Source organism: Phoxinus phoxinus (genome assembly GCF_949152265.1).
Source record: "Phoxinus phoxinus genome assembly, chromosome: 6".
Classification (NCBI taxonomy): domain Eukaryota; kingdom Metazoa; phylum Chordata; class Actinopteri; order Cypriniformes; family Leuciscidae; genus Phoxinus; species Phoxinus phoxinus.
In genome coordinates this window covers 511825-538387 of record NC_136881.1, presented here as the reverse complement: position 1 = coordinate 538387, position 26563 = coordinate 511825, and the positions used below count along the sequence as shown (strand labels likewise).

The following is a 26563-nucleotide window of genomic DNA, read 5'->3' as shown; positions in this document are numbered from 1 at the left end:
TTTATTCTAAATCATTTATGGTGCACATCATCATTATAGTGTCAAATTCATGTTCCTGGTAATGTTGACTGAGAATAAGTTCCTCTCGCAGCATCTCTTCTCTGATGATGTGGGCGGGGCTATAACCTGTCACTCACATGAGATCAGCCAATAGCAAACCACAACCATCCAATCAATTCCCCACAGACACACTCAAGCCCCGCCCACATGTGTTCTTGCTCCAGAAGCGCTTCTCTCGATATACGGCACAGTAGAGGAGAGAAGACCAGCGCCGCATTTCCATTACAGATTTGCGCAAAACTTTTGCAATATTTTTTAAATGTTTATAATCTAAAAAAATTATTTATTTAGCAGATGCTTTTATCCACACAACAAGCGATTAATTTTAAATGGTTCTGTCTGGTGATAAAACAAGTGAACAACATCCTCTTAGTCAGTTTGATCATCTAACAAAGCCGGTGATTCTCAGCGGTTCATGAAGAAGTTTGCAGAGATGAGCCGCTATCCAAATATGTGAACCTTATCTGTGTTTTATAATATAATGTACACAGAATGCACAGAAGAGGTCTGGCCTCGCACAGGGTCACGTCTGGTGTATGATTAGACCAGAGCAACATCTGCATGAGGAAATCAATGCAGTTCCAGTTAATGACTGTCTAACCGTCCCTCACACACACACACACACATGACAGAAGCACACACTCACACACACACACACACTCACACACAGGGCTCAGAATAACAGTTTTATTTCAAAGCTCATCTCACACTATTAAAAAATAAAGTTTCTTTATTGGCATTCTTCAGAAAGGAGGCTTCAGTGACCAGTTCTTAAAAGAGTCCAAATTATTTTGTAAAATGTACAATTTGTATGAAATAAAACATGTCAAGTTCAGTACATTTGCTTTACAGTAAACTCTTTTACACTTTCATTCTTTACATGCTTTCCCTTCTGCAATAATCTGCTGAGTGTCTTTTCTAAAAGAGACCAACCTTAGGTCTGTATTCTCAACAGGGGTTTTCATAACCACTCATGGTTTTATGATGGACAGATGCACTTTTATGATGGACAGATGCACTTTTATGATGGATAGATGCACTTTTATGATGGACAGATGCACATTTATGATGGATGCACTTTTATGATGGATAGATGCACTTTTATGATGGACTGATGCACTTTTATGATGGACAGATGCACTTTTATGATGGACAGATGCACTTTTATGATGGATAGATGCACTTTTATGATGGATGCACTTTTATGATGGACAGATGCACTTTTATGATGGATGCACTTTTATGATGGACAGATGCACTTTTATGATGGATGCACTTTTATGATGGACAGATGCACTTTTATGATGGACAGATGCACTTTTATGATGGACAGATGCACTTTTATGATGGATAGTTGCACTTTTATGATGGATAGATGCACTTTTATGATGGACAGATGCACTTTTATGATGGATAGTTGCACTTTTATGATGGACAGATGCACTTTTATGATGGACAGATGCACTTTTACGATGGACAGATGCACTTTTATGATGGATAGTTGCCCTTTTATGATGGACAGATGCACTTTTATGATGGATAGATGCACTTTTATGATGGACAGATGCACTTTTATGATGGACAGATGCACTTTTATGATGGACAGATGCATTTTTATCATGGACAGATGGACTTTGATGGACTTCACAACAGAAATGGCCATTCACTGCCATTATGAAGCTTAGAAGTGGCGGGACATTTTTTTATATAATGTCTGATAGAAGAAGAATGTCATATACACCTAGGATGACTTGAGAGTAAATCATGGGCTAATGTTCCTTTTTTGGTGAACTATCCCTTTAACAGGTCAAGAACTGATCCCTGAAGGTTCAGTGGCGAAACCTTTAACCTCGTGTAAAGACAACAGGAGACCCACTGATATTACTCAACCCCTCAACGGGAGTTTTCACAACCGTTTCAATCCATTTCAAGAAGTTAGCCACTTTGGTGTAAATGCCGTAGTACCCCGGCCGATGGCAGCCTTTACCCCACGACACGACGCCCGTGAGGAAGGAGGTTCCCTCGTAGCGCGTGACTAGCGGGCTTCCGTCATGTCCTCGGCAGGACTCGTGTTCGCCCGCGATGTAGCCCGCGCAGAACATGTTAGCAGTGACGTTGACGCGGCTGCTCGACACACACTGGTCTGTGGGCACTAGCGGGACGCTGAGCCGCTGTAGAGCGCCAGACGACGGGGCGCTCAGGCCTCGCGACGGGTGCGTGTTGTGCCCGCCGGTCCGCTTGCTCCATCCGCTGAGCGTGTGGAAGCGTACGGCTACGAGCTCTAGCTGTGCCGTGGGCAAGCATACGGGCACGGCGTACGCGGAGCGCTTGAGCTCTGCATGAAGCTTCAGGAGGGCCAGGTCACCGTCCAGAGACACGGGGTCGTAACTCTCGTGGATGACCACGGCAGAAACATCATACGCCTCCTCTGGGCCGTCCAGCACATCCAGGTCATGGTCACCTGAGGACAAACAGCGGTCACACTTTATATTAAGTGGCTTTAACTGCTATGTACCAACATTGAAATTAATAATTTGATACAATGGACCTATTGTGTCCATGTTTTTACATTGTACCCTTCCCTTACACCTTAAACCACACCTGCCCCTAACCTTAAAGTTAACAAGCACTACTGTCTTCTGTAGAGCTGCTTCATAATTGAAATCTGCAATGTTATTTTCTGTACTGTATAAAACGCTGTAGAAATAAACGTGACTTCAGACACCTGTGATGACCTTGAAGCGCTTCAGGTCCTTCTGATGGACGCAGTGAGCCGCTGTCACGACCCAGCCGCCGTCCAGAAGAGCTCCTCCACACACACTCTCTCCGTTATAGTCTATCAGCGCCTGGAGACGGAGAACACACTCGTCATCTGATCGCTTCTGCTCGGGACACGGCGACGGGCACATTCACGGTTACCTGCCAAGGGCAGTGACCTCTGGGACAGCGAGTCCCCCCCGCAGAGCGGTCCGTGCTCGTCGTCTGAAGCGGGATCTTCCCACATGGATATTCAACTGCAACAAATCACAGTTTAAATAGAAAAGGTTTGGCAAGAGAAACTTTGATGTTGAAAAGTGCCTGAAAGTTAAAGTGCCATTTTAAAGGTTCCTAATGTTGTTTTTGCGTCTCCTACAACATGTTCACACGCATCCAAGCTGATAATCAGTGTAATGTCCTCATAATCTGCACTGCAGCGTCAGCTCTTCTCTCAGTGTCTGACACGCTTCCATCAGGACTCAGCCTCTCTAAGCCCCGCCTCTCTGAGAGCTTCTCTGCTGTGATTGGTCAGAAAGCAAACGCTCATTATCATATCTGAATCTCAGCTCTTGATCACAGTGATACGAACAGTGACGATGGCGTGGGTTTCTCCGTATCGATCTCAGAAAACAGCGTCTTCTCGACACGAACAACACGAACCGAACTCTTCCAGTCTCAGATACACTACAGTGTTTGAGGGCGGAGCTAAGTGACGCTGATCAGCCAATCAGGACCACAGGCTGGCATTATGCTAATTAGTTACAAACGTACAGCTTCAGCAGGAAGTAGAATTACTGACGACTCCTTTCAGTTCAGAGCTTTTACATTGAAAAACAGCTTTATTACACACTGCACTACGGCTTGCTTAGTTGCGGACATTTAATTTAATATTCATCAATATTATTGATCTCCTGCACTGACAGCATTATATGAGAACTGAGCTGGACGATGACATCACGGTTTTCTCCAGAGCAGCTATATATATAAATGAACTAAATGAACAAGTTTTTTACAACAGAAATGAAGCATCACTGAACTTACGTAAGCTGGACTGTGACGCTATTCTCTTCTGGACACACACTTAAGCCGCGTTTCCACCGAAATTACCCGGAACAATTTGTCCCAGGAACTTTTTTCTTAGGAACTTTTTTTGCCCCAGACCGGTTGCTTTCTGCGTTTACACCGCGGTCTAAAGTACCGGGAAGATTATAAACTGCGCGCGACTGCTCCTCCCAGTCTGCGACGGACAGTAATCAGTTTTGAGCGCCACATTTATAATAAGTATGGAGGAGATTCAAACTGTGCTGCAGTTGTTTGTGATGTATTGCGGACATTGACCGTGAGACGGCTGGGACGAACGCGCAGAAAATTTCCTGTTACACACATACGCTTAATAAAGCCTGAACCTCGTCGTCGGTCCAGCGTTTTTTTTATTTTTTTATTAAATTCCATATTTGCAGACAGACAACTCTTAATGCATGAAGCCACGAACCGCAATAGATTTTTAAAATGCCGGTTAACATAGAATCCTGCGTGGAGTCCTCCAGTCAAAATGCGGCGTGAACACAACCAATCAGCATGTTCAGTGCACAAGTCCCGCCCCCGAAAGTTCCTGAACTTTGAAAAAGTACTACCTCGCCAGCAGGGACTTTCGGAGGGGGACATATTTACCCGGAACTTCATTTAGACCCTGATTCCTGCGGTGTAAACACACCGAGTACCAGCCCAAAGTTCCTAGTTCCTGGGGAAAGTTCCCGCGGTGGAAACGCGGCTATAGTTGCATTATCTCTGTAAAGCGGCTTTAAACACTCTGTGCTGTATAAAACGCTGTATAAATAAAGGTGAGTTGATTTGAATTGACTACATGAAAGTTCATATTCAAAAACGCATTATAGGGGCACTTTAAATAAGTTTAGTTTGGAGTGTAAAAGTTTTATAAGCCGTGTGTACTTTGAGATTTGAAGTTTATAGGTCTTTATTTGTATATTCTTCCCACCTTGAGCAACACAAGACGTCCCGTCAGCCCCCAGTGTGTATCCGGTGGCACAGCGGCAGGAGCGCCGGGGTCCCGGAGCCTCGCAGAACTGCTCACAGCCTCCGTTCACATGAACACACTTCAGCGTCTCCTCGAACCCTGCCGTGCAGAACATCTGTGAGCTTTCAGGAGCACACGCTGCTGTTATTGATCACGGCACGTACCTTTCTCACAGTACTTCCCCTCGAACCCCTCCGGACACAGGCAGTAGTACGTGCTCGCCAGATAAACACACGTGCCGTTGTGCTTGCACGGGTTGCTCAAGCACGGCTCCTTAGCTTATTTAGAGATGAGTACATGTAAAAATCAAGCAAATGTTAAAAAAAAAAGATTGGTTTATAGTAGTGAATATGAAAACACCTGTATGTATGTTGGGTGGGCATTCAATGCATCTTGAACTGAGCTGGAACATGGAAGCTTGTTTCCACCACAGAATAAAACATTTAATTGTGACTTTTTATCTCAGAATTGTGTGAAAAAAATACTGACTTTTTGTTTATATCTGACAATTCTGACTTTATAACTCGCAATTCTGACTTTATAACACGCAATTCTGACTTTATAACACGCAATTCTGACTTTATAACACGCAATTCTGACTTTATAACACGCAATTCTGACTTTATTTCACGCAATTCTGACTTTATAACACGCAATTCTGACTTTATAACTCGCAATTCTGACTTTATAACACGCAATTCTGACTTTATAACTCGCAATTCTGACTTTATATCTTGCAATTCTGACTTTATATCACGCAATTCTGACTTTATTTCACGCAATTCTGACTTTATAACACGCAATTCTGACTTTATATCTTGCAATTCTGACTTTATTTCACGCAATTCTGACTTTTTTATCACGCAATTCTGACTTTATATCACGCAATTCTGACTTTATAACACGCAATTCTGACTTTATAACACGCAATTCTGACTTTATAACACACAATTCTGACTTTATAACACGCAATTGCAACTTTTTTATCACGCAATTCTGACTTTATTTCAAGCAATTCTGAGTTAATATCTCGCAATTCTGAATTTATTTCACGCAATTCTGACTTTTTTATCACGCAATTCTGACTTTATAACACGCAATTCTGACTTTATTTCACGCAATTCTGACTTTATAACACGCAATTCTGACTATAACTCGCAATTCTGACTTTATAACACGCAATTCTGACTTTATAACTCGCAATTCTGACTTTATATCTTGCAATTCTGACTTTATATCACGCAATTCTGACTTTATTTCACGCAATTCTGACTTTATAACTCGCAATTCTGACTTTATATCTTGCAATTCTGACTTTTTTATCACGCAATTCTGACTTTTTTATCTCGCAATTCTGACTTTTTATCACGCAATTCTGACTTTTTTATCACGCAATTCTGACTTTATAACACGCAATTCTGACTTTATATCTCGCAATTCTGACTTTATATCTTGCAATTCTGACTTTATTTCACGCAATTCTGACTTTATATCTTGCAATTCTGACTTTATAACACGCAATTCTGACTTTATAACACGCAATTCTGACTTTATATCTTGCAATTATGACTTTATAACACGCAATTCTGACTTTATAACACACAATTATGACTTTATATCTTGCAATTATGCCTTTATAACACGCAATTCTGACTTTATAACACACAATTCTGACTTTATATCCCGCAATTGCTTTTTATAAAGTCAGATTTGCGAGATATAAACATGCAATTCTGAGAAATAAAGTCAGAATTTCGAGATTTAAACTCGCAATTGTGAGATAAAAAGTCGCAATTATCTTCTAAAATGTTTTATTCTGTGGCCGAAACAAGCTTCCATATAAGCACACCTTTTGAACCTTTGACTTCAGGTCAATAAATACTGTTTTGTTTTTTGTTTTTGCCAGAGCAGCAGTCCATGTAATGACCAGTAATGAAATCAGTTATGATTATATAATACTGTGGTGGTCAGTGGTCACAACTGTAGCCTACTAATAATCAGTACAATTATCAGAAAGATTCTCTCAGTGAAAAGCACTAATTTATACTAATAATTGACAACAGTTTTTGAGTAAACTATGGTTTGCCATGTTTATTTTTTGTGGGTCATTTATTTTACCACATTAGCCTACTCACCGGAGTAACTCAACCAAAACTGTTTCTGCAAAAGAGAAACAAAAACTCAAATGAAAAGAATATAGCCAAGAATGAGTAATAATATTACGCATGAATATCTGAGTGATACCGTCTTCGTGTCGTCCTCGAACACCTCGCGCGCCTCCTCGTAATCGCAGATTTCTTCGATACACTCGCGCTCGAGGTTCCCGCGCTTCATCTCCTCAAGGAAAGAGTTCGCGCGCCTCACGCGCCGCAACACAGAACTGGCTCCATCTTTGTCGAGATTGAGAAACACTGGAAACAACGAGGAAAAGATGTAGAACAGAAGTAGTTTGATACGCAAGTTATTTAACAGGCTGTCTATGTTGTTATCGGTAAACGACCGACACGAGCACGCGCCCGCTATTCACTTCTTTGATTATAACGGGCGAGTTTTTATAGTTCGTGGCGCTCGCGATTCTTACCACCGGTGGATCCGTGAAATATCAGGAGGACACACAGCAACACAACAGCACAAGTGTTCATGTTCACCTCCGGACAGCGTGGTCAAAGTTTCCTCAGAATCCTGACGGTGAGACTGAAATTAGCCGATCGACCGGAGCAAAGGGCTTCTGATTGTGTGAGATTCCTCAGACACACTGATGATGATGATGATGATGAGTAGTCGAACTCATTATTGGGCCAGGCTTTTATTTTAAACTCGCCATGTAATCAAAAGGCACAACTCTTCTAATGTACATCATTATTATCGTGTTAAATGTTCCTGGTAATCTTGAATCAGAATAACTCTTCCCTTCTCTGATGATGTGGGCGGGGCTATAACCTGTCACTCACATGAGATCCACCAATAGCAAACCACAACCATCCAATCAATTCCCCCCAGACACAATCTAGTGTTCTCAATCTTTGTTCTTGTTCCAGAAGCGCTTCACTCGATATACGACACAATAGAGAAGAACTTTATGCTGACTTTAAAAGTCTCACACAGAGTAGTGTCCTAATGACCACGATGGCGGCGATACTCCAGCGGTTTTTAATTCTGCACCGTCGCCCTTGAATATATACTCACGAGAAACTCACTTTCGTGTGGATTCCGATTGGAACGACTGATGAATTTGCACACACGCATTTATTCACATGCATATAAACCAAATAAACACAGATCATTTTAATTCTACTGATTTGTTTATTTGTTAAAGCATTGAGAGGATACAATATTAAACAATGAAGAAATCAGACACAAATAGAGCAGCGCTCAAATTCAGAAGCTTTAATGTTTCACATGAGTAGAATTCGCCGTATGTTCCTGGATCCACTGCGTAGTGTAGGATCCCGGACTTTTATGATGGACAGATGCACTTTTATGATGGACAGATGCACTTTTATGATGGATAGATGCACTTTTATGATGGACAGATGCACTTTTATGATGGACAGATGCACTTTTATGATGGACAGATGCACTTTTATGATGATAGATGCACTTTTATGATGGACAGATGCACTTTTATGATGGATAGATGCACTTTTATGATGGACAGATGCACTTTTATGATGGACAGATGCACTTTTATGATGGACAGATGCACTTTTATGATGGACAGATGCACTTTTATGATGGATAGATGCACTTTTATCATGGATAGATGGACTTTTATCATGGATAGATGCACTTTTATGATGGACAGATGCACTTTTATGATGGACAGATGCACTTTTATGATGGACAGATGCACTTTTATGATGGACAGATGCACTTTTATGATGGATAGATGCACTTTTATGATGGACAGATGCACTTTTATGATGGACAGATGCACTTTTATGATGGACAGATGCACTTTTATGATGGACAGATGCACTTTTATGATGGATAGATGCACTTTTATGATGGACAGATGCACTTTTATGATGGATAGATGCACTTTTATGATGGACAGATGCACTTTTATGATGGACAGATGCACGTTTATGATGGACAGATGCACTTTTATGATGGACAGATGCACGTTTATGATGGACAGATGCACTTTTATGATGGACAGATGCACTTTTATCATGGATAGATGCACTTTTATGATGGACAGATGCACGTTTATGATGGACAGATGCACGTTTATGATGGACAGATGCACTTTTATGATGGACAGATGCACGTTTATGATGGATAGATGCACTTTTATGATGGACAGATGCACTTTTATCATGGATAGATGCACTTTTATGATGGACAGATGCACGTTTATGATGGACAGATGCACGTTTATGATGGACAGATGCACTTTTATGATGGACAGATGCACTTTTATCATGGATAGATGCACTTTTATGATGGACAGATGCACGTTTATGATGGACAGATGCACGTTTATGATGGACAGATGCACTTTTATGATGGACAGATGCACGTTTATGATGGATAGATGCACTTTTATGATGGACAGATGCACTTTTATGATGGACAGATGCACTTTTATGGTCTTCAAATTTTCTCCAGCCATGCACTACCATTATAAAGCTTGGAAGAGTCAGGACATTTTTTAATATAACTCTGATTGTATTTGTCTAATCAAGGGCTAATTTTAATTTTTGAGCGAACTATCCCTTTAACGCTGCACTTGAGTAGCATTCGCCGTGTGTTCGTGGATCCACTGCAGGTAGTTGGAGACGCGCGTGTAGATGCCGTAGGATCCCGGGCGAGCGCAGCCTTTCCCCCAGCTCACAATTCCCAGCAGGAACGTGGTGTTTCTGTAGCGGGTCACTAGCGGGCCGCCGCTGTCACCTTTACACGAGTCCTGCTTTCCCTCGATGTAACCGGCGCAGAACATGTTATCAGTGAGCGAGAGTTTGCTGCTCTTCACACACTCCTGCGTGCGGATGCGCGGCACCTGGAGTCGGCGCAGTAAACGTGAGGTGGGTCCGTCCTCGCTGCGTTTGCCCCACCCGCTCACTGTGTGCTTGCTAACGGCCCACAGCACGCGCTCCGCCATGTCGCGCACCGGCAGGCACACGGGCACGGCGTACGCGCCGTAGACGACGGGTGTGCGCAGGCGCAGCAGGGCGATGTCACTGTCTGCGGTCTCCGACACGTAGCCAGGGTGCATTAGCATCTCCTCCACCTGGATCACCTGTTCTGTGCCTTCGTCCACCTCGATGTCGTGCTCACCTGAGTCACAGGCGACAGAACAGCAATAATTAGTCCTTAACGATCTAAAAAAGGGGTCCTATAATGCCGTTTTACAAGATGTAAAATAAGTCTCTGATGAGACAATACCCCACAGATATGTTTATATATCATGTTAAAATTGTCACTTTTTGAGGGTGAGCAAAAACACACCGTTTTGTGTCTGTCCCTTTAAATGCAAATGAGCTGCTGCTCCCGGCACAGAGGGCGGAGCTTCAAGAGCTTGTGTGTGTGTCTACATACAGTAAATGTCTCCACTAACATTCAGAAACTCTCCCTGAGTCTCTCCGTAAGGCTGCACTCGCTGCTGTTATTCTGGGATTCTGGATGAGTGAGATCGGCCGGTTCTGTTATTGCCGGAGTTTCTGAAGCTCGTGTAAAGACTCCGCCCTCTTCTGAACGGAGGCGGAGCTGCAGCTCATTTGCATTTAAAGAGACACACACACAAACGGCACGTTTTTGCTCACACCCAAAAAGGGGCAACTTTGATGAGCTATAATAAATGATCTGGGGGGAATTTGAACTGAAATTTTGACAAACACTGTGTCCTAATCAGACGCGACAAAATAAATAAATAAAAATCAGAAGAGCATGTGTAATAATTCTGCTCTGAGTGCGACTGTACCTGCAACTATCTTGAGAAACTTGACTTTGAGTTTCTCTAAACAGTGAGCGGCTGTGAGGATCCAGGTGGGTTTATAGATCACGCCTCCACAGAAGCCCTTCTCACCGTACTTCAGCAGCACCTGTACACACACACACACACACACACACACACACACACACCACGCACACACACACATGTGCACACACACACGCACACACACGCACACACACACACGCACACACACACACGCACACACACACACGCACACACGCACACACACACACGTGCACACACACACACCACGCACACACACACACGCACACACACACACACACACACACGCACACACACACATGCACACACACACCCCCGCACACACACGCACGCACACACACACACACACACGTACACACACACAGGTGTTTGACGGTAATGACACATCAGCCTGTGTGTTCTGTGACCGTGACCTCTGCTACCTGCCACGGACAGTGACCTTTAGGACATTCGGCTCCACCAACGATTCGAGACCTCAGATCCGCCTGAAGGGTCGTCGCAGAACCTCCACGCTGAAGAAGCGGAACCTTCCCACACGGAAAAGCCTCTGTAACACACGGACAGTAATAATGGTTTAATTCTAAACAAATTAATTTTAAACTAATTACACCGTTTTCTATGTAATTAAAGGTGTAGTCCCCCCCCCCCCCCCCCCCCCAAAAAAAAAACAATTGCCCATTATTTACTCACCCTGAAGCTAGGTGTATATGACATTCTTCTATCAGATGAATACAATCGTATTTATAGAAATATACACCCTGACGCTTCCAAGCTTTATAGCTTTAAGTCCATAAAAGTGCATCTGTCCATCATAAAAGTGCATCTGTCCATCATAAAAGTGCATCTATCCATCATAAAAGTGCATCTGTCCATCATAAAAGTTCACCTGTCCATCATAAAAGTGCATGTATCCATCATAAAAGTGCATCTGTCCATCATAAAAGTGCATCTGTCCATCATAAAAGTGCATCTGTCCATCATAAAAGTGCATCTATCCATCATAAAAGTGCATCTATCCATCATAAAAGTGCATCTGTCAATCATAAAAGTGCATCTATCCATCATAAAAGTGCATCTGTCCATCATAAAAGTGCATCTGTCCATCATAAAATTGCATCTATCCATCATAAAAGTGCATTTGTCCATCATAAAAGTGCATCTGTCCATCATAAAAGTGCCTCTGTCCATCATAAAAGTGCATCTGTCCATCATAAAAGTGCCTCTGTCCATCATAAAAGTGCATCTATCCATCATAAAAGTGCATCTATCCATCATAAAAGTGCATCTGTCCATCATAAAAGTGCATCTGTCCATCATAAAGCTTGGAAGAACAGGACATTTTTAATATAACTCTGAGTATTAGTCTGATAGGAGAATGTCATATACACCTGAGGCTGGAGGGCGAGTAAATCATGGGCTAATTCTCATAGTTGGGTGAACTGTCCCTGTAACACGTCTGTAGTGTTTGCCGCTGTATTGAAACACTCGGCATGAAAGGGAAGCTGGAACTAGAGCAAATGTAGAGCTATTGTCTTGACTCGTGAGTTCTGTGATGTCCTCACCATGTGTCCGGCAGTTCTGCTCATCTGGCGCTGGGAAGTATCCCTCTGCACAGGAGCAGTTGCGCTGGCCGCCGTCCTCCACGCAGAAGTGCTCGCAGTGACCGTTGTCATGCAGACAGGAGTCCGGGACACCTCTCATCTCTGAGGAGGCAAACCGGGAGATGTTCCTGTGCTGTGTTTGTTCTCTCACTTCAAGGACGTTTTTACTCTTTCTCTACTCTCTCTATACTCTACTAACACTCTACAAGTACTCTACTAATACTCTACTGCCACTCTACAATACTCTACAAGTACTCTACAAGTACTCTACTAATACTCTACTGCCACTCTACAATACTCTACTGATACTCTACTGCCACTCTACAATACTCTACTGATACTCTACTGCCACTCTACAATACTCTACAAGTACTCTACTAATACTCTACTGCCACTCTACAATACTCTACAAGTACTCTACAAGTACTCTACTAATACTCTACTGCCACTCTACAATACTCTACTAATACTCTACTGATACTCTACTGCCACTCTACAATACTCTACAAGTACTCTACTAATACTCTACTGCCACTCTACAATACTCTACTGATACTCTACTGCCACTCTACAAGTACTCTACAAGTACTCTACTAATACTCTACTGCCACTCTACAATACTCTACAATACTCTACTAATACTAAACTAATACTCTACTGCCACGCTACTAATACTCTACAATACTCTACTAATACTAAACTAATACTCTACAATACTCTACTAGTACTCAACTAATACTCTACTGCCACTCTACAATACTCTACTAATACTCTACTGATACTCAACTGCCACTCTACAATACTCTACTAGTACTCTACTGCCACTCTACAATACTCTACTAATACTCTACTGATACTCTACTAGTACTCAACTGCCACTCTACTAGTACTCAACTAATACTCTACTGCCACTCTACAATACTCTACTGCCACTCTACAATACTCTACTAATACTCTACTGATACTCTACTAGTACTCAACTGCCACTCTACTAGTACTCAACTAATACTCTACTGCCACTCTACAATACTCTACTGCCACTCTACAATACTCTACTGATACTCTACTAGTACTCAACTGCCACTCTACTAATACTCTACTGCCACTCTACAATACTCTACTGATACTCTACTAGTACTCAACTGCCACTCTACAATACTCTACTACTACTCTACTGCCACTCTACAATACTCTACTACTACTCTACTGCCACTCTACAATACTCTACTAATACTCTACTAGTACTCAACTGCCACTCTACAATACTCTACTACTACTCTACTGCCACTCTACAATACTCTACTAATACTCTACTGCCACTCTACAATACTCTACTGATACTCTACTAGTACTCAACTGCCACTCTACTAGTACTCAACTAATATTCTACTGCCACTCTACAATACTCTACTGCCACTCTACAATACTCTACCAATACTCTACTGATACTCTACTAGTACTCAACTGCCACTCTACTAGTACTCAACTAATACTCTACTGCCACTCTACAATACTCTACTAATACTCTACTGCCATTCTACTAATACTCTACTAATACTCTACTGATACTCTACTGCCACTCTACTAATACTCTACTGCCACTCTACTAATACTATACTGCCACTCTACAATACTCTACTGATACTCTACTGCCACTCTACTGCCACTCTACAATACTGTACTAATACTCTACTGATACTCCACTAATACTCTACTGCCACTCTACTGATACTCCACTAATACTCTACTGCCACTCTACAATACTCTACTGATACTCCACTAATACTCTACTGCCACTCTACAATACTCTACTAATACTCTACTGATACTCCACTAATACTCTACTGACACTCTACAATACTCTACTGATACTCCACTAATACTCTACTGACACTCTACAATACTCTACTGCCACTCTACAATACTCTACTGCCACTCTACAATACTCCACTAATACTCTACTGCCACTCTACAATACTCCAATAATGCTCTACTGCCACTCTACAATACTCTACTAATACTCTAATGCCACTCTACTGATACTCCACTAATACTCTACTGCCACTCTACAATACTCTACTGCCACTCTACAATACTCTACTAATACTCTACTGCCACTCTACAATACTCTACTAATACTCTACAATACTCTACTAATACTCTACTGCCACTCTACAATACTCTACTGCCACTCTACTGATACTCCACTGCCACTCTACTAATACTCCACCAATACTCTACTGCCACTCTACTAATACTCTACAATACTCCACGGCCACTCTACTAATATTCTACGGACACTCTACTAATACTCTACAGCCCCTCTACTAATACTCTACAATACTCTACTGATACTCTACAATACTCTACTGCCACTCTACAATACTCTACTAATACTCTACTGATACTCTACTGCCACTCTACTAGTGCTCCACTAATACTCTACGGCCACTCTACTAATACTCTACAAATACTCCACGGCCACTCTACTAATACTCTACGGACACTCTACTAATACTCTACAGCCCCTCTACTAATACTCTACTGCCACTCTACTGATACTCCACTAATACTCTACTGCCACTCTACAATACTCTACTAATACTCTACTGATACTCTACTGCCACTCTACTAGTGCTCCACTAATACTCTACGGCCACTCTACTAATACTCTACAAATACTCCACGGCCACTCTACTAATACTCTATGGACACTCTACTAATACTCTACAGCCACTCTACTAATACTCTACTGATACTCTACAATACTCTGCAATACTCTACTGATACTCTACAATACTCTACTACTTCTCTACTGATACTCTACAATACTCTGTTAATACTCTACAATACTCTGCTAATACTCTACAATACTCTGCTAACACTCTACGAATGCTCTACTAATGCTCTATTAATACTCTACTGATACTCTACTAATACTCTACTAATGCTCTGCTAATACTCTACAGGTACTCTACTACTACTCTACTGATACTCTACTACCACTTTACTAATACTCTACTGATACTCTACTGCCACTCTACTAATACTCTACTGATACTCTACTGCCACTCTACTAATACTGTAATGAGAGTTATAGGCATGTAGGTCAACAGCATGTGTTAAAGGGTCCATCAGAACACAGTGCCGCTGTAGAGTTGCTGAAGGGAGTTCCTCACCGCGCTCACAGGAGCGTCCGCTGAAGCCCGGCGCACACAGACACGTGAACGATTCTGCGTTCTGACTCGAGCACAGCCCGTTGTTCTCACACGGGTTAGATGCGCAGTGATCCTTCACTGCAGACCAACATAAACATTCGTCTTCGTTATGCAGAAAACGTCTTTAAGCAAAGTCACATATCTTTACAACTCACCATCGTAGATCTTCCAGAACTCATTCTGTGTGGAGACATTAGACATAGTTGCTTGTATTAAGGCTTGTATTCATATCTTTACTCATACTTCAGACTACAGACTACATAATGCCTGTTCTGACTCTATATCAAAGTATACATTAGCAGTTTAACTCTCATCTTTCCCTCGCGGCTCAACATGACCGAAGCCCTTAAATTATACTTACCGGTACTTTTTTTTTAGTCCAGAAAGCTTTTTTTTTTTTTTTTTTTTTTTACCTTTAAATTACTAGATTTGATCAATAAATATTAAATAAATTGTAATTTAAACACATGACTCTAGATGGGCTTATATCTCTATATGGAGCAGATGAGCTGTTCCTCTGGGTCCTAAAGCCAGTTCTCCTCAGTGTGCATTCAGACACACATGTACACATAAATTCTGTTTTTGGTAAAGCATTTTTAGTTTGAATTGTGAGCACTTTTAGGTTTTTCTGTGTGAACTGAAGCATTCCTCGCATTCCATTCATTCCTGAGGGAGTCACATTGACCCGAGAGGGAAGGATTCGTTACTTTTTAAAATTTCATCAACAAAACTCCTCGAATCCATTCAATTATTATTTTTTGTGTGTATTCGTGGTTCAAGTTTAGGGTCTTGTTCCCCTATGATGAACACTCAGTTTTTTTAATGCCCGAGGGAAGGATGAGGGTTGTGTGTACGACAGCTAATGCCACAAGCGCTTCTGTGCCGCCTCTTCAGTGTCACTGTGGCATTACACTAACAAAATATACAATCCTTCAGGCTGGGAAAAGCAGTTTAAGATTAAGTTACACTAGTTTTCTAGACAACATGCATGAAGAACAGTGTCAGTCACTGAGCGTGTGTGTGTGTGTGTGTGTGTGTGTGATCCTGACCGTGGCCTCGGTGTGTTCGAACACCTCTCTCGCCTCCTCATACGAGCACTTCTCCTCCAGACACTCCCTCTCCAGATTACCCGTCTTCATCTCCTCGAACCAGCCCGAGTTCGCTCGCTTGCTCCGGGTCAGAACCTCGTGGGCCCCGTCCCGTCCCCTGAACACTGAACACACACACACACGACTGCATAACAACACTCGTGATAAACACTCCTGGCTGTATAGCTGGTGTATTCCCCGTACCTGTAGCCGAATGACACCAGTAAAGACTCGCGAGCACGTAAAACGCTGACAGGAGACGCATGTTGACCAGCGCTTCAGTTACTGTGCTGGAGGTGCAAAGGTCTGGAGTCTAAATACTGTCCAGCCCTCGAGCTGAACACACACACACACACACACACACACACACACACACACCCACCCTCACTCACACACACACACACACACACACACACACACACACACTCACACTCACACACACACACACACACACACACACTCACACACACACACACACACACACACACACACACACACACACACACACACACCCTCACTCACACACACACACACACACACTCACACACACACACACCCTCACTCACACACACACAGACACACACACACACACACTCACACACACACACACTCACACACACACACACACACACACACACACTCACACACACACACACACACACTCACACACACACACACTCACACTCACCACACACACTCACACTCACCACACACACACACACACACACACACACACACACTCAAGACAAACCACAACATTTGAAAAAAAAAACATTTTAATTTTGATACATAATACAAATTTTAAACATGTCCTGCCAGTGTTTGTTATATATTCTCACGTGCATGTGTCATTATAGGGTCAGTTCACACACACATATAAACTCTGTAAGTAATGATTCTCCCTCATGTTGTTCCCCGTCAGACTCTCCTTCATCTTCAGAACACACATGAATATATTAGTGATTAAATCTGAGCGCTGTCTCACTCCTCAGAGGCTTCTGTTGTGATTGAAACTTGCCGGCCCAGAAAGTTAATAACGACGATGTTTAAAATAGTCCGAGGGACGACAGCGGCTCAACCTGAAGTTCATCAAGCGACCAGAATACTGTGTGTGAAAAAAATTGCAAAAATAACGACTTTATTCAACTCTTGATGTTCTTCTGTGTGTTCCTCTGAGTGACTTCACAAGAGCCACAACACACACACACACACACACACACTCCTTCCATCATAAACGGATGCGAAAAATCATCTTGTATTATATCATGTTATATTATTATTTTCCACAACAGGTCAAAGACACAATGTAAGATATTTAGAGCTGAATTAAAAGGGTTATGCATGAAATTGTGAGTTATTTTGAATTTAAGTTGAAAGAATGTGAGGAATGTGCGCAAATGACTATTTATTTATTATTTATTGATCAAATCTAGTCATTTAAAGGTAAAAAAATAATAATTTGCATTAAAAAAAAGAAAAAAAAAGCATTCTCACAAAAAAAAGCAAGTATAACTTTAGGGCTCCGGGTCAGTTTGAGCTGTGTTACGCAGTGCGAGGGAAGAATAGCATCCAGAAACTCTTGTAGATTCATGCGCTGGCCACAGTCTTCACAATCCACTCCACGAAGACGGACACGCGCGTGTAGATGCCGTATACGCCGGCGCCGGCGCAGCCTTTCCCCCAGCTCACGATCCCAGTCAGAAACCATGTGTTCCGGTAGCGTGTGACTAGCGGGCCGCCGCTGTCGCCCTGACACGAGTCTCGGCCGCCCTCGAGGAACCCGGCGCACAGCATGTTCCTGCTCACCTTCAGGCCCGAGCGAGCCCGGCACTCGTCCAGCGAGACCCTCGGCATCTCCAGCCTCTGCAGAACCACAGACACCGGGCCCGACTGGGTCAGGCGACCCCAGCCGCTCACCGTCGACATGCGCACCGTTGCTAGCGTGCGAGCGAACGTGCCGTTAGCGGGAGGAAGGCAGATCGGCACGGCGAAGCGGTCGAGCGTGACGGGGCTGACGAGACGCAGCAGAGCGATATCGCTGTCGGCGCTGGAGTGGTTATACCACGGGTGCACCAACACTTTAGACACTCTCCTCGTCTGTTCGGTTCCTTCGTCTTTAGCGAGGATGTGTTCGCCTGCAGGAGGAGACAGAATAACACCGAAAGAGGATCAACAGCAACTCCTCGCAGTTATGGGGCCCTATTTAACGTTCCGAAACGCAAGTGTCAAAGCACAAAGCACAAAGCGCAAGTAACTCAGTGGGCGGATCCCGGCGCTGTTGCTATTATACCGGCGGGATAAACGACTCTTGCGCCCGACGCAAATCTAAAATGTGTTGGTCTGAAGTCGCTTCATTACTCATAGGTGTGGTTTGGGCGTAACGTGAAATAAACCAATCAGAGCGTCCTCTCACATTCCCTTTAAGAGCCGGCGCGCTTGTTCCACGGCGGATTGCTATTATAACGGCGGGTTTGCCGGCGCACGCCAGGAGCGGTTCTCAGCCGAGGAGACCGGCGTTCTCGTCAGGGCCGTAAAACACAGAGAAGTGACATTGGGGATGATGGAGAAACACACACACATTAGCTTCGGTTAAACAGGCGTATAATAATTTGGGTAAATGTGTAATCTAGATTTTTTTTTTTTTAAATCTAGATAGATTTTTTTCACATCTTCATGGACACAACAATGATTTCCCTCGTGTGTTAATAATTTTCTTTGTAATAATTTATGATTTGCAAAAATGAAAACTGCTGCGTCTGTTTATATTAGAAAATCAAAGTGTATGCGCGTTAACACTACATAATGGCCAAGCACGCGCCCTTAAAATAGCATCTGACTAACGCGCGGCGCCGCTGTCTTTAGACTGGGTTTCTCCTGGTCAGCGGCGGAATTGTTTTCTAAAACTGGAATATATCACCAGGGAACGTTTGCGCCGGAACACACTCCTCTTTTCACTGAACCGCCCCCGCGAGCGCAAGTTCATTCCCTAATTTACCGACGTGCGTCTGTGGAGGGAAGAGTCCGCTGTGCGCGGGTGAAAAATAGGAATGACACATGCGTCGGTGTACGAAGTCTGAGCCCATGATCTTCTGGACAAACCAAGCCCTGCCCTTCATTTGTTCTAGAAGCCGTTTCACTCGGATATATACGACACTCGAGTTGCGTAACCAGATTACTTTTTCAAGTAACTACTAAAGTAACGCATTACCTTTTATAAAAATAACTAAGTAGTGCAATTAGTTGCTTTTTTTTTTAGGAGTAACTCAATATTGTAATGTATACTTTTAAAAGTAACATTCCCCAACACTAAAGAAAAGAGGAGCGCAACTTGCCGGAAGCTTTGATTGTTTGATAGTTTGGATCGTTTGATAGTTTGGATCGTTTGATAGTTTGGATTGTTTGATCGTTTGGATCGTTTGATAGTTTGATAGTTTGGATTGTTTGATAGTTTGGATTGTTTGATCGTTTGGATTGCTATATGGCATCACAAAGGTCAAGCGGGAGAAGGTGGAGCTTTAAAACACTCAGTTTCCAAATACTAAGAACGAGTAGCAGTGATTTTGGCATGATGTAAATGCAGCATTATTGGAGTTACACCTGACAAAGCCCACAACGACGGCAGTTCACGACCAAGTAACTTCTTACCGACTGTCACTTGTAAGATGGCCGGATCCCTGTTCCAGACACAATGAGCCGCGGTGAGAATCCACTGGGAATCTAGAAGAACTCCACCGCATTTATGTTCTCCAGAGAGCTGTAGTGAAGCCTGTGGAGAACACGATATAACGCTTCTTTATCGGCACTGATGTTTCCATGAAGAACCTTTCACAGTCAAACCAAAGTTTACTCAGACTCCTTCTACATTTCTCACATTATCACAGTTTATTCGCTTTAGTTTAGAAAATGGTAATAAAATATGACAAAACTGTGTCTGAACAAATTCCTCTTTATAATGTCAGATAACTATAAATATCATGCAAAACATGATCAGATCTGAATAATTTTTGGTCCCAATTTTTACTAGTAGTCTCTGTATGAAGAGTTATTGTGTATAATATGTCACAGTTTACTTTATTTTGCTCTCCTCACTTACAGAAACTAACTATAGTGTCCTGCACACTAGTGAACAATATCACAGATTGTATGTGGTGTCTGAATAATTTTTGGTTTGACTGCATATTGACCCTTTCCGTTCCACAAACTCTTCTTAAAATGTTCTTCACACTAAGAAAAAACGGTTCTTTACTGAATGGTTCTTCAAAACACTGCAAAAAACAACTTTTGGCAACCTTATTTTCAAGAGTGTACAGAGAAAGGTGTTCTGATCATGGATGATGTGATTGAGTCATGAACCCTCACCTGCCAAGGACACTGTCCTTTCGGACACACGTCCCCCTTCACTATCCTGGGACTCACACCCTTCTCCACCAGACGGCCACATGGGAAACCATCTGAGAAACACAACATGGGTTAGCGTGGCCAACACTGTGGCCGTACAGCACAGAACAGGAGGATTACACTGTTCTCAAGAGCATTGATGTGCAGAGGATGAGGAGTATAGTAGCGGGATGAGGAGTATAGTAGCGGGATGAGGAGTATAGTAGCGGGATGAGGAGTATAGTAGCGGGATGAGGAGTGTAGTAGCGGGATGAGGAGTATAGTAACGGGATGAGGAGTATAGTAGCGGGATGAGGAGTATAGTAGCGGGATGAGGAGTATAGTAGCGGGATGAGGAGTATAGTAGCGGGATGAGGAGTGTAGTAGCGGGATGAGGAGTATAGTAACGGGATGAGGAGTATAGTAGCGGGATGAGGAGTATAGTAGCGGGATGAGGAGTATAGTAGCGGGATGAGGAGTATAGTAGCGGGATGAGGAGTATAGTAGCGGGATGAGGAGTACAGTAGCGGGATGAGGAGTATAGTAGCGGGATGAGGAGTACAGTAGCGGGATGAGGAGTATAGTAGCGGGATGAGGAGTATAGTAGCGGGATGAGGAGTATAGTAGCGAGATGAGGAGTATAGTAGCGGGATGAGGAGTATAGTAGCGGGATGAGGAGTACAGTAGCGGGATGAGGAGTACAGTAGCGGGATGAGGAGTATAGTAGCGGGATGAGGAGTATAGTAGCGGGATGAGGAGTATAGTAGCGGGATGAGGAGTATAGTAGCGAGATGAGGAGTATAGTAGCGGGATGAGGAGTATAGTAGCGGGATGAGGAGTATAGTAGCGGGATTAGGAGTATAGTAGCGGGATGAGGAGTATAGTAGCGGGATGAGGAATATAGTAGCGGGATGAGGAGTACAGTAGCGGGATGAGGAGTACAGTAGCGGGATGAGGAGTACAGTAGCGGGATGAGGAGTACAGTAGCGGGATGAGGAGTACAGTAGCGGGATGAGGAGTACAGTAGCGGGATGAGGAGTATAGTAGCGGGATGAGGAGTATAGTAGCGGGATGAGGAGTACAGTAGCGGGATGAGGAGAATAGTAGCGGGATGAGGAGTATAGTAGCGGGATGAGGAGTATAGTAGCGGGATGAGGAGTATAGTAGCGGGATGAGGAGTATAGTAGCGGGATGAGGAGTATAGTAGCGGGATGAGGAGTATAGTAGTGAGATGCCTGAATCATGCAGGTGGAGCTGGGGAGGAGGAGGGACGCCAGAACAGCTGATGCCGGAGCGAGGTTATATGCTCTTGCGGTTAATCGAAAGATTAGATCTTTTTGAACTTCTCTTCACTTTTTGAATTTTCTGTATGCATGAAATACCTGCATGACCAGCTACAGCTTTTAAACAAAATGTCAAATAACCATTTTTATTTCTGAGTTGATAACTGCAGTAGCACACCCGTGTGTGTGTGTGTGTGTGTGTGTGTGTGTGTGTGTGTGTGTGTGTGTGTGTGTGTGTGTGTGTGTGTGTGTGTGTGAGACGCACCCTGTGGCACGCAGCTGCTGTTGTCCGTGTGCAGTGTGTATCCAGGAGCACAATCGCAGCGATGGGTCGAGTCAGTGATCTCCACACAGAAGTGATCGCAGCCGCCGTTCCTGTACAAACATCCGTAGGAACCCGCTGGGAATATTTCTGTGGGACGGAGGACAGGATTTAAACATGAGTAGATGTTCAGTTCTGTGACGCTGCTGATGTGTGTGTGTGTGTGTGTGTGTGTGTGTGTCACCTTTGTCACAGTGTCGCCCCTCGAAGTTCACCGGGCAGATGCAGACATATGTGTTCTTCTGATCCACACATGTGGCCCCGTTCTGACACGCTGCCGACTGACAGAAGTCCACCTCTGAAGAGCCAAACAACACATTAACTGGATCAGAACACACTGAGGGGTTGCCAGGTAGTTGCTATGGAGTTCTGATTGGTTGTCAGGTTGTTGCAATGGATGTCTGAGTGGTTGTCAGGTCATTGCTATGGAGTTCTGAGAGGTTATCAGGTTGTTGCTATGGAGTTCTGTTTGGTTGTCAGGTTGTTGCAATGGAGGTCTGAGTGGTTGTCAGGTCGTTGCTATAGAGTTCTGAGAGGTTGTCAGGTCGTTGCTATGGAGTTCTGATAGGTTGTCATGGCATTTCTATGGAGTTCTGAGAGGTTGTCAGGTCATTGCTATGGAGTTCTGAGTGGTTGTCAGGTCATTGCTATAGAGATCTGAGTGGTTGTCAGGTCGTTGCTATGGAGTTCTGAGGGGTTGTCAGGATGTTGCTATGGAGTGGTTGTCAGGTTATTGCTAAGGAGTTCTGAGTGGTTGTCAGGTCGTTGCTATGGAGTGGTTGTCATGTCATTGCTATGGAGTTCTGAGTAGTTGTCAGGTTGTTGCTATGGAGTGGTTGTCAGGTCATTGCTACGGAGTTCTGAGGGGTTGTGTAGTCGTTGCTATGGAGTTCTGAGTGGTTGTGTGGTTGTTTCTATGGAGTTCTGAGTGGTTGTCAGGTCGTTGCTATGGAGTTTTGAGTGGTTGTCAGGTCATTGCTATGCAGTTGCTAGGAGTTATTTTCTAACTTTCAAATTTTATGTGCAACATTTAAAAAAGTATTAAAATTTTTGAACAACTTTAGCATGTAACTACTGATGAAATGTAATGTATAGTTTTATCGGGTTTGTGTGCAGCATGCAAGGACTGGTTCACCTGTGTATCTCTTCCAGAATTCCTCCTGAAACACAACAGGAGAATCTGTTAGATCTCCATCAGCTCTTGAGCTACTGAACGAACAGCAGGTTTAGTGTTAGTGTTAGTTTTCCTCACCAGTTGTTCGGGGACGCTGAAGATCTCTCGGGCCTCCTCATGCGAGCACACCTCCTCCAGACACTCCCGCTCCAGATCTCCCATCTTCAGCTCCTCCAGGAACGAGTTCTCCCGTCGGACACGCTGCCCGAGCGTCTGGCTGGCCTCGGACTTACTGAAGAACACTGCAGATGACATTATAAACATGGATGAGAAGCACACAAACACAACCTGATCCGGCCCGTATCCAGATCAGATGGAGGACCTGCGCCTAGACACGACCACAACACATGATGTAGTCAGCCGGATCCGGGCCGTATCCAGATCAGATGGAGGACCTGCGACTAGACACGGCCACAACTCATGATGTAGTCAGCCGGATCCGGGCCGTATCCAGATCAGACGGAGGACCTGCGCCTAGACACGACCACAACACATGATGTAGTCAGCCGGATCCGGGCCGTATCCAGATCACACGGAGGACCTGCGCCTAGACACGGCCACAACTCATGATGTAGTCAGCCGGATCCGGGCCGTATCCAGATCAGATGGAGGACCTGCGCCTAGACACGGCCACAACACATGATGTAGTCAGCCGGATCCGGGCCGTATCTAGATCAGATGGAGGACCTGCGCCTAGACACGACCACAACACATGATGTAGTCAGCCGGATCCGGGCCGTATCCAGATCAGACGGAGGACCTGCGCCTAGACACGACCACAACACATGATGTAGTCAGCCGGATCCGGCCGTATCCAGATCAGACGGAGGACCTGCGCCTAGACACGACCACAACACATGATGTAGTCAGCCGGATCCGGGCCGTATCCAGATCAGACGGAGGACCTGCGCCTAGACACGACCACAACACATGATGTAGTCAGCCGGATCCGGCCGTATCCAGATCAGACGGAGGACCTGCGCCTAGACACGACCACAACACATGATGTAGTCAGCCGGATCCGGGCCGTATCCAGATCAGACGGAGGACCTGCGCCTAGACACGACCACAACACATGATGTAGTCAGCCGGATCCGGGCCGTATCCAGATCAGATGAAGGACCTGCGCCTAGACACGACCACAAGACATGATGTAGTCAGCCGGATCTGGGCCGTATCCAGATCAGATGGAGGACCTGCGCCTAGACACGACCACAACACATGATGTAGTCAGCCGGATCCGGGCCGTATCCAGATCAGACGGAGGACCTGCGCCTAGACACGACCACAACACATGATGTAGTCAGCCGGATCCGGGCCGTATCCAGATCAGACGGAGGACCTGCGCCTAGACACGACCACAACACATGATGTAGTCAGCCGGATCCGGGCCGTATCCAGATCAGATGAAGGACCTGCGCCTAGACACGACCACAAGACATGATGTAGTCAGCCGGATCTGGGCCGTATCCAGATCAGATGGAGGACCTGCGCCTAGACACGACCACAACACATGATGTAGTCAGCCGGATCCGGGCCGTATCCAGATCAGACGGAGGACCTGCGCCTAGACACGACCACAACACATGATGTAGTCAGCCGGATCCGGGCCGTATCCAGATCAGACGGAGGACCTGCGCCTAGACACGACCACAACACATGATGTAGTCAGCCGGATCCGGGCCGTATCCAGATCAGACGGAGGACCTGCGCCTAGACACGACCACAACACATGATGTAGTCAGCCGGATCCGGGCCGTATCCAGATCAGACGGAGGACCTGCGCCTAGACACGACCACAACACATGATGCAGTCAGCCGGATCCGGGCCGTATCCAGATCAGACGGAGGACCTGCGCCTAGACACGACCACAACACATGATGTAGTCAGCCGGATCCGGGCCGTATCCAGATCAGACGGAGGACCTGCGCCTAGACACGACCACAACACATGATGTAGTCAGCCGGATCCGGGCCGTATCCAGATCAGACGGAGGACCTGCGCCTAGACACGACCACAACACATGACGTAGTCAGCCGGATCCGGGCCGTATCCAGATCAGACGGAGGACCTGCGCCTAGACACGACCACAACACATGATGTAGTCAGCCGGATCCGGGCCGTATCCAGATCAGATGGAGGACCTGCGCCTAGACACGACCACAAGACATGATGTAGTCAGCCGGATCCGGGCCGTATCCAGATCAGACGGAGGACCTGCGCCTAGACACGACCACAACACATGATGTAGTCAGCCGGATCCGGGCCGTATCCAGATCAGACGGAGGACCTGCGCCTAGACACGACCACAACACATGATGTAGTCAGCCGGATCCGGCCGTATCCAGATCAGACGGAGGACCTGCGCCTAGACACGACCACAACACATGATGTAGTCAGCCGGATCCGGGCCGTATCCAGATCAGACGGAGGACCTGCGCCTAGACACGACCACAACACATGATGTAGTCAGCCGGATCCGGCCGTATCCAGATCAGACGGAGGACCTGCGCCTAGACACGACCACAACACATGATGTAGTCAGCCGGATCCGGGCCGTATCCAGATCAGACGGAGGACCTGCGCCTAGACACGACCACAACACATGATGTAGTCAGCCGGATCCGGGCCGTATCCAGATCAGATGAAGGACCTGCGCCTAGACACGACCACAAGACATGATGT

At 44.7% G+C, this 26563-nt stretch overlaps 3 protein-coding genes across 4 annotated transcripts in view; all 3 read right to left on the bottom strand.

Annotated features, from left to right (window-relative positions):
- Positions 1-858: 858 nt before the first annotated feature.
- f7i (coagulation factor VIIi) lies at positions 859-7623 on the bottom strand. 2 transcript variants are annotated; one of them, XM_079615367.1, is made up of 8 exons: positions 7434-7623; positions 7097-7263; positions 6988-7012; positions 5017-5130; positions 4814-4951; positions 2980-3074; positions 2786-2906; positions 859-2521 (listed from the first exon to the last, which is right to left on the bottom strand). In XM_079615367.1, the coding sequence occupies exons 1-8, from the start codon at positions 7492-7494 to the stop codon at positions 1905-1907; spliced, it is 1338 nt and encodes a 445-aa protein (XP_079471493.1). In that variant the 5' UTR covers positions 7495-7623; the 3' UTR covers positions 859-1904. The 2 variants fall into 2 exon arrangements, with proteins under 2 accessions (XP_079471493.1, XP_079471494.1); XM_079615368.1 differs by having other exon boundaries at positions 7501-7623.
- Positions 7624-9367: 1744 nt separating this feature from the next.
- f7 (coagulation factor VII) lies at positions 9368-17060 on the bottom strand. Its single transcript, XM_079615369.1, has 8 exons — positions 16926-17060; positions 16683-16846; positions 15789-15813; positions 15595-15711; positions 12377-12517; positions 11237-11361; positions 10779-10899; positions 9368-10135 (listed from the first exon to the last, which is right to left on the bottom strand). Exons 1-8 carry the CDS (start codon positions 16984-16986, stop codon positions 9576-9578), a joined length of 1314 nt encoding a protein of 437 aa, XP_079471495.1. The 5' UTR covers positions 16987-17060; the 3' UTR covers positions 9368-9575.
- Positions 17061-17482: 422 nt separating this feature from the next.
- Positions 17483-26563, bottom strand: part of f7l (coagulation factor VII, like) — a 12650-nt gene continuing 3569 nt past the window's right edge. The window contains exons 2-8 of the mRNA XM_079615370.1: positions 23956-24119; positions 23839-23863; positions 22888-23001; positions 22647-22793; positions 21081-21172; positions 20367-20487; positions 17483-18856 (exon numbers count right to left, since the gene is read on the bottom strand). Of these exons, the coding sequence (XP_079471496.1) occupies positions 18309-18856; positions 20367-20487; positions 21081-21172; positions 22647-22793; positions 22888-23001; positions 23839-23863; positions 23956-24119 (1211 nt within the window). The 3' untranslated portion in view covers positions 17483-18308. The remainder of the gene's footprint in view (positions 18857-20366; positions 20488-21080; positions 21173-22646; positions 22794-22887; positions 23002-23838; positions 23864-23955; positions 24120-26563) is intronic.

Excerpts from the sequence above, each read along its gene's own strand:
- f7i (XM_079615367.1), bottom strand. The coding sequence starts at position 7,494 with ATGAACACTTGTGCTGTTGTGTTGCTGTGTGTCCTCCTGATATTTCAC. Across the intron at positions 3,075-4,813 it reads GACGTCTTGTGTTGCTCAAG|TTGAATATCCATGTGGGAAG; the intron begins GTGGGAAGAATA and ends GATTTGTTGCAG. Across the intron at positions 2,522-2,785 it reads GCGCTTCAAGGTCATCACAG|GTGACCATGACCTGGATGTG; the intron begins GTGTCTGAAGTC and ends GTTTGTCCTCAG.
- f7 (XM_079615369.1), bottom strand. The coding sequence starts at position 16,986 with ATGCGTCTCCTGTCAGCGTTTTACGTGCTCGCGAGTCTTTACTGGTGT. Across the intron at positions 15,814-16,682 it reads TCGAACACACCGAGGCCACG|AATGAGTTCTGGAAGATCTA; the intron begins GTCAGGATCACA and ends GTCTCCACACAG. Across the intron at positions 15,712-15,788 it reads GTTCTGGAAGATCTACGATG|TGAAGGATCACTGCGCATCT; the intron begins GTGAGTTGTAAA and ends GTTGGTCTGCAG.